The 14,254-nt window shown below is 33.3% G+C and overlaps 1 protein-coding gene across 1 annotated transcript; it reads right to left on the reverse strand.

Annotated features, from left to right (window-relative positions):
* Nucleotides 1-1,223: 1,223 nt before the first annotated feature.
* LOC120076832 (monoacylglycerol lipase) lies at nt 1,224-4,088 on the reverse strand. Its single transcript, XM_039030774.1, has 7 exons — nt 3,607-4,088; nt 3,350-3,388; nt 3,133-3,203; nt 2,555-2,619; nt 2,073-2,162; nt 1,897-1,989; nt 1,224-1,797 (listed from the first exon to the last, which is right to left on the reverse strand). The coding sequence occupies exons 1-7, from the start codon at nt 3,981-3,983 to the stop codon at nt 1,390-1,392; spliced, it is 1,143 nt and encodes a 380-aa protein (XP_038886702.1). The 5' UTR covers nt 3,984-4,088; the 3' UTR covers nt 1,224-1,389.
* Nucleotides 4,089-14,254: the final 10,166 nt, after the last annotated feature.

A 14,254-nucleotide genomic window follows, 5' to 3' on the forward strand; every position in this document is an offset into this window, starting at 1 on the left:
TCGAAATTTGTCAATTTATGCTTTAATTTCAATTTCAATTTCAATTTGGGATACATATCAACTTTTAATTAGTCCAAAATTCAATTATTTGTAATTTTGTCATTAATTTGGTAAATGACTGTCAATTTGTGATTGGTCCAAAATTTTCCGTTCAACACAATTAATTAAAAAATTAATATAAATTATTCATTATATTAATTTTAGTTGATTATTATTTTACGCTATCTTAACTGCTTAATATCAAATTTTACTATTAGCATTAATATTGTACTTTATATTTATCTAATTATTTTTTATTAATTAAATCAAGTACTTCAATCATTATTTAATATAAATATATTTTTATTTTAAATGATTGAATAATTAATTAACATTAAATATATTACATAGTTATTTAATTTTGACTTTTATATATAAAATTGATAAATCAAACCCATATTTATCTATTATCATGCGTACCAAATATGAAAATGAATTATTCTAAACATTTAAAATTTAAGATATTTAATATTCAAATTCAAAACATTATGACAGATAAAAGAAAAAATTGGAAAATACCCAATTGATGAGAGCTACTTTTCAAATAATTTATAGTGACATTTGAGCAAGTCGTTTTCAAGTCAAACTTACCTGAAAAAAGGGAGGTTGAAAAGATAGAATTGATTGATTGTTTTGATTTCATTTTGTGAAGTATTTATTGTTGTTCTTCTCACTAATTATTCCACTCAGTTAAGTATATGTACAAATTTTAGTTCATGCAATATGATCTACAAACTTTTGTTCATACCCATCAAGTTATGATCATCAAAATGTTTTATATGATAATCAGAGATCATAAAACTAAAATGTATCTATATACGTGTGACATATATAAATTCCATATAATATGACTATTCATTTATTTATTTTTATCTCAATGGTATGATGGTTTTTATAAAAATATGAAATTAAATGGATTTGATTTAAAGAAACATTTAACTGGAGGTAAAATAGTGTCAAACTATTTATTGAAATAGCAAAAGAAAAAAGAAAAAAAAATACTCTTTCAACATATTCAGATTATACATGCAAAGAAATAACAAATATATAAGTAAAACATATAGTGGAAAAATAGAATTTTGGAATTCAAATAACAGACGAACAAAACCATTTTGAAACAACTTGCAAATAACACATCCAAATAACTCTCAAAATATCATGAATGAATGTTTTAAAAAATGGGCTAATGATCAAGAAAAGAAAAGTTAATCTATTAGATATACAAATTTCATACATACATTCCCATTAACCACTGGAACAAACACAATAAACTATATATATATTTTTTTTTTCTGTTCAATCCCCTGAAGATGCTCCTCATTCTAAAGAGGTTTATTGGCATTCTCAACCTCAGAATTTCAACCTTTTCTCCAACCAATTGATTATGTCCCGAGCAATCTCCTCTCGCTCAGGCTCGAACAGCAGGTCGTGTAAGAACCCTTCATACAGCTTTATGTCTTTGAATTCAGAAGCTGCCTCATTGTACAGATCCTGGGATGCTAGCGGATCCGTGACCTTGTCAGCTGTCCCGTGGAGGACAAAGAACGGGACGGTGATTGTCTTGATGTTTCGCATTAGGTATGATGAAATCCGCAAGATCTCGTGACCTGTTCGGACTCTGATTGGTCCAGTGTAGACTAATGGATCAGAGTATTTTGCCAAGAGTGCTGCAGGGTCCCTTGAAACTGGAATGCCTCTCTTGTTTGCACCCTTGAACTGAAACTTTGGAATAACCATGGAAAAGATTGGAGCTAGAGCCTACATTATGGGAAGTAAGTTCAACATCAGTGTGTTTATAAGCAAGAATTGCACTGTATTTCTTCTCGGCCAATCAAGACAGAATGTGTGATTACTTACACCGACAATAGGATGAGCGGGCTTAACTCGCAGGGCCGGTGAAGTCAGTATAATTCCCTTCACCATATTCTCTATGTGAGGGTTTGATGCAGCCTGTATAAAATTTTAGTTAAGGAGACTGAAAACTGACGTCATTTTGCAAGATGGGTAAGGAAGTGTTCTTTAAATTAACTGACCTTCAGAACAACGGCCCCTCCTGTGGAGTGTCCGAAGAGGAAACATGGTGTTTCAGGGTTCTCAGACTTAATTTTTTCTAAGAAAGACCCCTGCAGAACAGAAACAACAATAAATATCCCCTTCCAAATCTCAAAATACATTCAAACGACACGATCAGCAGTCTGAAACTCAAAACAGAATGCATAATCTAAACTACTTCCTTAAACAAATGACTCAATCACATCAAGAAACTGTCATCATCTGTTAGTAAATGTCTATTCTAATGTGCAGGAAAACAAAAGATGGAAACATGGTTGCACTATAACAAGATGACAAATTAGCATTAGAAATCAAAGGAATGTATTGGGGTTCGAGAAATGAAGATCAAACAAATCTTCACATTGGATGACGATATTGCATGCAGATCAATGAAAATCAAGTTGATCAAACACGAAAAAATAAAAAGTCTAAAACTGAAGTAAATAGATGTCGACAAACTTACAGTATCAGCAACAACATGGTCAAGAGAGGGAACAAATCCATGTAATCCATCACTTCCACCATGGCCTACAACATGAACACAAGAGAATAGCCATAACAACACAATTAAAATCTTTCACCAAAACGACTAATTCCCATTATCAACCAAGCTAAAACAAAAAGCACCGTTGTTCAGGTGGACAAGAACAGGGTATTGAAAATTTTCGTTAAAATGTCATAGAAACCAAAGAATAACTGAATAACAATGTCGTGGTAATGAGATATGCACAAACTATTTGTCAATGTACTCATGAATATATAAACAAAAGCAATTAATGTCTCATATAACTATAACCCATCAGTTTAAGCTTTTAGGTTCCCGGTGATTTAACATGATATGAGGTTTTGTGTTTGAACTCCTATAATGTCATTCCTCTTCAGTTACCGTAATCTTTTGGGTTTATTGGTATTCAATATGGAGGTTTAAATTAGATTGCAATTAAAATGTAATGGAGGAAAACACTGAAGAAATCTAAACAGAAACTGTAGCAGTTCAGAAAACACCACATGAGAGAGATGAAATGTGTAACTTAGTTATACCAATCCAATCTATTGCATAAACGCCAAAGTTGCAAGAAGTTAGCTGGGTGGCAAAATGAGCATATCTTCCACTGCAAACAAACACCAAACACCAAACAAAACCATAGGAATTTAAAAATAAAAAAATCTGACAGCAAAAATCCATCCACAGTAAATAAATAAATAAATAAATAAATAAATAAATCTCCATATTCATATGAAACAACTTCAAGATCACCTGTGCTCGTTAAGCCCATGAATGATGATCAAAATACCCCTAAAAGAACATCAACAAAACTTGCCGTGAGAAACAGGGAACCTTCCAGTTCATACTACAAAATTATCAGGAATTAAAGTAAATTAATCCTGAAATCTAATCAAGCCCTTTCCTTCTGTATCTCCCATGAGATATCATTAAGGTAAAATTTCATCAAACAGTTGCAATATACCAAATTTCAACCGAATTAGAATACGAAAGAAAGCTAAAACCCTTACTTCAATTCACCCGATTCCGGCAACCAGGAGCGGCAAAACAAGGCGTTTCTCTTAACCCCGTAGAACAACGAGGTACTCCAACGGCCACGACTTCCCCCGTCCCCAACGTTAACGCCCATTTCGATGACCTCAGCCAACGCCCTCCGCCGCTGGGTATCTTCCTCCTCCTTTCTCCACACCAATCGCCTCTTCTTCACGGAGGACTGGACCGGAGGCGTAGAGGTAGCCTGCGAGCGGCGGCGGCGTGGCCATAGGAGGAGAAGCAGAGAGAGGAAGAAGGTGTGAATGAAAATGAGAGAAGTCCACAGAGTTTTGAAAATTGGAATAATCCGATTGCTCGCTCCGGAGGTTAGCTGGTCCATCTCGGCCCTTGACATGGCGGAGATGGAAAATTTTACAGACGGGAAATCGGAGGAATGGAGACGATCAAATGAATTTCGGACAATCGACTCGGAATGAGAATTTCGGAAAATTGAGAGAGGAGAAGAAAACGAGCCTTCCACCGATGGGTATAAATAATCTATTCAAAGAGAGTCAACGCTTATACAAAGACTAAAATCTAGACCGTTAGTTTTAGGGAAATATTTTAATGGTAGGGATTGATTCTTGATATTATAACTCTGTACTCGACTGCAGAGGATAATATGAATAACGGACCGCGTGTAGAGGATTTGACGTTGATTACGAGGCGTTCATCAACCGTAGCGTAGAGAATTGTGGCGGTGTTGTCTATGTTTTCCAGTTTTTTTCTTTTTAATTAAATTATTCTTTTAGAAATTTAATAAATTTAGGAAATATATACATTTTTTCTTTTGATTTTCGGCTATTTTTTATTTGGCTATAGATTTGAAAATGTTATATTTTTAATATTTTTAATTTTGAATTTGATTTTAATTTAATTTATCTCAAATTTGAGTCATGTTTCAATTTAATGGGTAAGTTTCAAGATTTATATTTTTAATTTATTTTTTTTTAATTAGATACTCACATTTAGCCTTTGATATCTTTTAAATAATTTAAAATAATTAAATTTAAATTAATTATAATTATTTTATGGGTAATTGTTTTAAGTGGTAAAATTATTGAAAATATTTTCAAATATAACAAAATGTCATTATAGTGATAGAAGTCTATTGCGGTTTATCACTAATAGATAGTGAAATTTTGTTATATTAATAAATAATTTGATCATTTTTTTTAAAATTTGAAAACAATAATTCTTTTAATTCGTTTACATTCAATCAAAAGACATTTACATTAGAGACAAAGAGTGAGTATTTAGTGAAAAATTGATGTTAAAACTACAATAAAACTCCAACGGCAAGAAAAAAAAATTAAAATGAAATAAAACTCAAAACTTAAAAACTAATAATGTAGGTCCCGTTTGGTAACCATTTCATTTTTTGTTTTATCTTTTAAAAATTAAGCCTATTTTCTCTTCATTTCTTACTATGATTTGCATTTTTGTTTAAGTACAATGGTTGAACTCTTAGCCAAATTCCAAAAACAAAACACAACATTTTAAAAGTTATTTTTTTAGTTTTCAAATTTTGGCTTGGTTTTTTAAATCATTGGTGAAAATTAGATAATAAAGGAAGAAATTTGGAAATAAAAGTAATGTCTATAAACTTAATTTTCAAAAATAAAAATAAAAAACAAAATGGTCGTTTTGAAACTTAAAAACTAAATAAAAACTGAACCAAACACTTAGACATAAAATAGTTTTTTCCTCTAAATTTTATTTCCATGAATATGTGTTTTAGTGTTTTCATGTTCCATGAATACGTGTTTTATTGACTTAATTTTAAAAATAAAAATAAAAAATAAAAAATAAAATGGTAGATTTGAAACTTAAAAACCAAATACAAACTGGACAAAAAAAACTTAGTCATAAAATAGTTTTCCCCTCTAAATTTTATTTCCATAGTGTTTTCATGTTCACTCCCTATACATATTTTTTTTTTTAAAAGACAATATTGGTTCTGAATATTTAAAATGTTTTAATTTATTATTTATTTACTAAATTTTATAAATTTAATAATCGCATGCTAACATTTTGAATCGGTCAAGTTTCTTTAACAACAAACTACTTTTATTTAAATGGTTGCATATTGTCAATAGTAACTAATATAAATTCTTTTCCTAAATTTAAAAATTCAAAATTTACACTTCACGTTTATTGTACTAAAAGATAATAATATATTATACTAAACAAGTTATTTATACAAATTTGTCTAATCTAATTAGACACACCTTTTCCATTTGGAATGAATCCCAACAAATTAAGAAACTATTCAGTGTAAGACAATAAATAATTTAATCAAAATGTATTTGATTTAATAGAATTAACTTTATGGCCCAATTTTTCTTTTTAAAATTGATTTTTTTTTCAAAGTAAAGTCAAAAGTTAATTAATCTACTAGAAAAATTATTATAAATAAATATTTTTAAATATTTTATTTTATATTTAAAAAGATCCCTTAAAATAATTTGCCAAACAATACCGAAAATGGCTTCAATTATTTGAATTATTTCCTCCAAAGAAAAACGGTGGAATTAAATGTTCGGAGGCAGTTGAGCGACAAATCAGACTCCACCTGTTTATTTAATTATTATTTTGGTTAGTCTACAATGGCATCTAAAATAGGGAGATTTGGGATTTTATTTAAGAATATTTGTTTAAATTAATTTCCATTATTGAAACAAGTAGGATGGAAATAAATTTAAGTGAGGAATAAATATTACATCGACCCAATTTTAGGGTTTGTTTGGAAGTCTTAATGAAAATAATTTGTAATATAATGTAATCCGAAGTTTATGTTTAGATTGATTGTTTTGGGTCTGATTTGTAATATTAAACTCATTTCGTTATCTCGATTTTTAGCTCAACCCTCCTTTCTACTATTTTCATGCTTCAGGATCGATTCTGCCTTCGATTTCTCACTCTTTCTAATAGTCATTTGATTCTCAGCAATCCAGATTTTATATTCCAACCTCCCAAACCGCCTCAATATTATGTTCATATGGATTTGTATTTGTGATCCACTCAACAGACACATAAAATTTATACCATTGACTTTGAATAAAAATGTAATTTTCTCACCTCACACACACACACACATATATATATATATATATAATAGCTGAATTGTCAAAATATAAGAATAATTCAACTTACAAGTATGGACGTTCACGAGGTCAAAGTTCAAAGTTTTCATTTCGCATATTGTTGAATTAAAAAAAGAAAAAAACTTCACAGCTAAAGCCTATTTACTCTTTTCATTGACATCAAGAGGTTTAAATTTTCACTCTTATTATCTTTTTAAATTCAACAATATATGAAATGGAGGACGTAGACTTTTAATCTCCAAGTCAAGAAAATATATTATGATTCTAGTTGAGTTATACTCGAGTTGACAATAAAATTTTCATCTACGTAACAAAACAAGTTTCAATCCCCAGAATAGCAAGTTCCATTGTGTTTCTCAAGCCAACTATTAAGTAAAAAGAAAGGTCCGAGAGAATCACAATATATAATTAAAAGAGACAAATTATCTCAATTGGTATGAAACCTTTTTGAGTGGTTTGAGAAACAAAACTACCAAAATTTATATTTGAGGTAGACAATATCATACTATTGTGAGATATTCGTGGAAAATGTATTCCAATATCTTTATTAAAAAACCAACAAATCAAGAGAGATTATTTTATCAAACTCACATTATATATACACACATAAAGTGTTAGTTTGACTCAATAAATTATTATCTTAGATTAGAAGCAAGAAGGTTGTTAGGCTAAGGACATTAATTTTCATGAACAAGTTGGTGATAAAACACTACCTGAATTTCAACACATTGTAGAATGAATGCTATTTATGAATGAAGAAAATCAAGGGTTAGCAAAATGGCTCAATGTATGTAATGCTAAGATTTTATAAAATCTAATTTTTGGTGAACAACACAATATATAAATAAAACACCATTAATTTAAGTACATAATATATTGTTTGAACCACTGATTTAGATATATAGATGGACTGTTAAGCAACTTTCATTCCCCTGGTCAAAAGGGTCCCCATGGACTTCAATGTGAGAATGGACACATTCAAATCATGAAAATGATTTTTTTTGTTATTTCAGTTTTTTCGGAAATTTTATATTGGTTCTTATTTTTCCAAAATGTCTATTTTGTTATCCTTTGATAATGATTGAAATCTTAATTTTTATAAACAATCTTAATTTTTATAAACATATTGGTCATTCCCAATAACTAAACTAAAACCTCTCAAAGGTTTTTTTTTTAAATAAATAAATAATGTTATTTTAATATATATTAACAAAAATAGGGTAGGGTTGAAAATATTGACAAAAATAGATTTTTTTAATTATGCACCCGGTACATGAGTGCCTGTTGATCTGGCACGCGATGACTGCCAACAGCGTTGACTGAGATAATCTGTACCCGGTACACGATTACCTTAAGTCCTGTACCGGGTACACGACTTCCTTCTCCATTAAACAGCCGCGACTCATCTTCTTCTTCCTCCATCCGAAACTTTCTTCCTCCGAAAACTTCGATCTTCCTCCGTCCAAACGTTGTCCGAACACCTCCGCTTTGACTTATTTTCTCTTATTGCTACCACCGTGAGTCGATCTACAGAAGGATTTTCTTCATCTGAAGCATTTTCTTTGACTGAGATAAAGTATTTTCTTTAATTTTTTTTCAATATATGTATTTGTTTATAAAAATGAAGATCAAGTTCGAAAATGTATAGTTTATGGATCCACGATTTAAATGTATAATCTTCATATATATATCATTTTGTTTGCATTTGGGCTGAACTTAATGTGTAGTTTATGGATCCATGATTTATTTGGATATATGTTGAACTTAGAAATTAGATTTTGTTAGACTATTTTTTTGGATGATTATGTTGGCCTATTTCTTGGTTTTTTTTAATGATTAATTTATTGGATTAAACTTAGAAATATATGTATATGTTTATAAAAATGAAGATGACTTCATATATATATTATTTTGTTTGCATTTGGGCTAAATTAAATGTATGATTCATGGATATATTATTTTGTTTTTATTTCGGCTGATTTAAATGTATAGTTTATGGATATTAGATTTGGGTTGATTTAAATGTATAATATTTAGATTTTATATGTTGAACTTAGAAAATGAATTTTGTTGGGTTGACATATTAACATATTTGTTAGTATTACACGTTTCTTTATTTGATCTCATGTAAGAAGATAAGGTAACTTAGTCTTTTGTCCTAATATGCTTCTTCCCTACAGTGGGCTCATTAGGGCAGGACTCTAGCACTGAAAGCGAGGGGTGACACTTACGCAGAATAGTTAAAGGTTAACAATTCTGGACCGAAAAATGGTGGTTGTTAGGTTCAGTTCCAAGAGTTGGTTCTGCCTAGTAGTTGAGAATGTCTCATCCCAGCGAAGGGGCATTTGATCACCCCACTTGTGACGTTTGTCCTGCCTTATTGGGGCATCATTGCAAAATAGAAGTTTTTCACTTAGGGTACTTGAAATTTTTTTGCAAAACCGATTGGTTCAAAAGTGGTTCAGCAAAAATCTAATAAAATTTTGTTCGTATTTTCAACAACTTTTTCAAAATGGCAACAGCCACGTTAGCTTTATTAAGCGCCGAAAAATTAATTGGCGATAATTTCGTGACATGGAAACATATGATCACAATGATCCTTATCATCGAGGATCTCATGTTCGCTCTTACGGATGCCTATCCTCCTATTCCAGCTCTAACTGCTGCTCGAAATATTTGGGAGGCATATGAGCGATGGACACGGGTGAATGAGAAGGCCCGAGCCTACATCTTGGCAAGTCTTTCTGAAGTCTTGGCCAAGAAACATGAGCCTATGGTCTCACAGCGTGAGATCATGGAGTCCTTGCGGGGGATGTTTGGACAACCGTCTGAACAGTTTATGCATGAGACTCTTAAATATATATTCAACTCCAAAATGGAAGAAGGCACCTCTGTTCGTGAACATGTGCTTAACAAGATGGTCCACTTCAATGTGGCAGAGTTGAATAGGTCTACCATAGATGAGGGTAACCAGGTTAGCATAATCCTGTATTCATTGCCGGAGAACTTCCTATACTTTGTTAGCAATGTGATTCTTAACAAAGTGAAATATAATCTTACAACTCTCCTCAACGACTTGTAGACCTACCAATCTTTACTGAAAAGTAAGGAGAGGAAGAAGGGTGAGGAAAATGTTGCTTCATCCTCCAGACGTTCCATAGAGGTTTGAGCTCAGGAACGAAGTCTGCACCTTTTATTTCTAACTCTGCAAAGGGGAAGAAGAAGAAAGATGGTAAGGGAAAAGGGAAAGCGCTTGCTAACCCACCGCCTGTCGCCCCAAGGAGGTGTCCACCGGTTGAAAAGGGAAAGTGTTTCCACTGCAACCAAGATGGACACTGGAAGAGGAACTATTCTTGCTATCTAAAAGAGAAGAAAGCAGCCAAGGCTAAGGCCAAGGCAGATAAAGGTAAATATGATTTACTTGTACTTGAAACTTGTTTAATGGAGAATGATGATTCTGCCTGGATAATTGATTCGGGCGCCATCAACCACGTTTGTTCTTCTTTTTAGGGGATTAGATCCTGGTGACAACTAGAGGCTGGTGAGATGATGATGCAAGTAGGCACCAGGTACGTCGTCTCAGATGCTTATCACATTCTGTTTTGTGCATATTTACTCTATCATTAACATCATTTGTGACAATACACTGGTCTTTTGTAAAACTCACGTTCAGATGCTTATCACATAACTGACTGATGTTAGTCCTTCAACCAGCATTACATTTGAAGGGATCGAATCCCAAGCGAAAGCATGTGAACATCTTGCATTTCGATTTTTCGTTTATATGATACAAAATTAGAACAAAATAGAACCAAAATTACAATTTTGCCCTTGTATGAGTTAGAGGTAACTACAACTCTTTTCTAGTCATCTTGTCATTTAATAAAAAGAGCTTGATAAGAAGGATTTATTTCGAAATCTCAAATGACAATGTGTCCGACGAGATGTTACTGACAAGAGCTTTGGCATCTTCCTCTGAATTAGTGTTGTCTTCAATCTCGTTATCGGATAGAGTTAAAACATAACTTTTACCTTACCTTTCGTTCCTTTTGATTTGTATGGTGGAGTGGCCAGTTCGCCGATTCAAACCTACATTTGGGGATTCGTCTAATTTAAGAGTGAGAACTCAGGTACACAAGATGGAATTCACTCTTCCCGAGGCAGGGTACGTAGATAGATAGCTCCTTAAGGTTGATTCCGGGATGAACGATTGTGGAGCACACACACCTTCTCTTGGCCCGAGAGGTGTTCACACATAGTTGGACTATGTTGTATTGTTCATTAAGAGAAATTAGTGGTACTTAAGGAGTGAGATGTAACTATAGGGATAAAACGATAATTTGGCCAGCTGTACTTATGAGCATATGTGAAGGGTCATCGACTAATGATTGGTTATATCGATGGACACAGAAATATATCTTCGGTAACAAGAATTCAGCTTTCGTCTTTAGTGGAATGCCTGACAGTTAATGGATGGTGGATCTCGTGGCTAAAGAGTTTAGTCAGCTATTCACAGACCATTGGAGCTTCGAGCCACAGATTCATTAGATCCCCTGAGTAGCTTTGATAAAGTCGATAACCAGTATTTGGGTTAATTTGAAATGTTCAAATTGACAAGAGGAATTCGATTATATATAATATAAGTTGGACTGGTTAATTAATATAGATATAATTAGCTAAATGTATGAGATACATTATTTTGGAGAAAATTAGATATAATATGATTTATATCAAGTAGAGGAGAAAATACTATAGTAGATATGTGATATCAAACTATAGACTAAAAATATATATGATATATTTATTAATTAATTAGTTGGTTAACTATATGATAATAATCCAAAATTCATGTTCGAACATGGGTTAGTGGGCAACGTCATTATTGTAACCGATGAGTTAAAATGAAAATGGTTTCATTCTGATCGGTCGTCCCAAAGAAAAGATAGAAAGCGCGCGTTGGAGAATAGAGAACGAATCGTTTACGTAAAATGAAAGCCTATACGATAGTCCTTTCTGCCTAAACGATCATCTACCTTGTGCCTAAACGATCATACGCTATTTCCTACACGATCGGATAGCTTCTCTAAAAACGATCGTATAGTGTGCTCAATTTTGTTAAACGATGTATACCTTTTCCTAAATGATCGTTCAGTAAATCCAACATGATCGTGTAGCTTCTCCTAAACGATAAGCAGTCTGCTATGCGATAGCATTTTTTCCCTCCACTTGCTTATCGCCTATACGATTCGTGTTTCCTCCTTCCTCTACTAAATTCCCAAAGACCACCTTGAGTTTTCACTCCGAGAATACCTGGGCTGCTCTAATGGTGGTGTCATTCCCATGGCGTTCCGTTTTCGTGCGGTTGTTCGTGCTACGTTGTTGATGTTACTGCTGGGCCGTGATCAGAAGGATGCGCTATATTGCTATGCGCTTAGTTAACACTATTAAGTAATAATGATAACATAGATCGCGTAGAGGGTTTCCGCTACGTTGAAGTTCCGAAGTGTGAAGAACGTCTTCAACTGGTACAGAACTCTCTCCCTTGTTATTTATTTGTTCTTAGCATACCAATAATTAGATTTGTTTGCATAACTGTATTTGATATGTATATTGTTGTATTTCGATCAAAAGTGAGATCGGAGCAATCCGAACGCGCTCATGGAACTCTTTGGTATGGATCCTTCAATTGGTAACAGAGCAAGGTTCTGATTACTCCGATTTCATTTGTTGCAACGAATGAGATTTACATTCATGTGGGTGCATTTCTACGTTGTTTAATTGTTAATTTTTTGCTGTGGATATGCGAATTAATGGATGTTTTTGGGATGATTAGCCTCAATTTGATTTAGATCCTTTTACATTGCGGTTTTTTTGTAAAGCCCTGCGATTTTGGGCATTAATAATCGTTATCGGAGTCTGTATTCAAGTTGTGTTAAAGTGTGAGTCATTCAAAGAAGCAGATCTGTGCAAGCGTTGCTATAAGTTGTTACACGATCTGGGCAAGTGTTGCTGTTCTTCGAAGAAAAGGCATCTAGGGTTGTCGCATCGTGCAGAAGATGTGCTACGCAATCGCGTTGATCACATCGTAAAGATGAAGGAGTACGCGATCGCCAGTTGAACCGCATCGGTTAAACGATGGGCATGCGATCAAGAGTTGATGTATCGTTTGACGATTGGGTACGCGATCGCTGAGTATCGCATCGTGTAGACGATAAGATGCTCGCGGATCATTTAACGCGCGGGCGAGCTAGACGATCGTTTTAGGTCAGCAAGCTTCATCGCTTAGTAAACTAACTAAATGATCATTTAACATCGAAAAGTAAATCGTTTACCTGTTGATGCATCGTGTAGACGATGAGATGCTCGCGTATCATTTAAAAGCGCGCGCGCCAGATGACCGTTTAGGTCAACAAGCTTCATCACTTATAACTGACTAAACGATCGCTTAGTAATGCGAGGTAAATCGTTTACCTGTCGTTGAGCTAACCGATGCCATAGAACGATCAGGCTTTGCAGCCTCGTCAGTCGTCTAGCGATCATTTACTTATCATATAGTGCGCGCTAAACGATCATTTACTTATAATTTAGAGAAGCATGATTAATTATGTAAGAGCATGCTCATGCATCATATAATATAAGAGATATATTTATACATGCATAAAAAGCACTGACATGCATCATCTTTATATTATAAATGTTTATAGTATAAGGGTGAATGATAGCATGTTGTTTATACGCATTATATAAAAGTTTATATATGTAATGATCGAATTGCATGAAGCATGACACATAGGGATATTTTATAAATGTTATAAACGCCTCATTGTGTGCAATGGTTTTAGTTGTTTCTTTTAAAAGAAAATAAGAAGAACATGCATGCGTCCACTTTAGGTTTAATTCATGGTTTTAAAGTGTTTAAAACTTGAACCACATAGATCTAAGATCACGGTTCTAATACGATTAGAACCCTAAGGCTTGAATCTTTTAATCATTTTAATAGGATTAAATTGGTAATAAAAGTTTAAAGTGTAGCAAATATATCTATAAGGACCTTTTGATCCTAAGCGGGTTCTGTCTAGGCTGGGTATTTAAGTTGACGAAAACAAACACCCTACCTAGGAACTTACCTGGAAATGTGAATTAGATAGATTTGGTGCATGCATGCAAGTTAAGGACAGTCCATTGAAGTGTTTAAATGTGACTACTTGAACATGTTCATATTCATAGACTAAACGTTGTTTATGAGCAGAGTTTAAAAAGACGACTAGACTAAAATCAGTAGCCGTTGTCTAGGTTAAATGAACCCTAGGCAGAACATTCAGTGGGAGGTACTTGGGGAATGAGATGCTTCACTTAAACCTTTCAAGTTTCTCCTAAATAGTCCACACCGTGAGATCTATCCTCAGCTTCACGGCACCTTTGGCGTGTCCCCCAACTGATGGTGTTATGTAGGTCAATATCAAGGTGGATGGAGAGAGTGTTCTAAGTAAGTGGAGTGGGAAGTGAGACAGCAGTAATC

The sequence above is a fragment of the Benincasa hispida genome, chromosome 4 (assembly GCF_009727055.1).
Source record: "Benincasa hispida cultivar B227 chromosome 4, ASM972705v1, whole genome shotgun sequence".
Taxonomy (NCBI): Eukaryota; Viridiplantae; Streptophyta; class Magnoliopsida; order Cucurbitales; family Cucurbitaceae; genus Benincasa; species Benincasa hispida.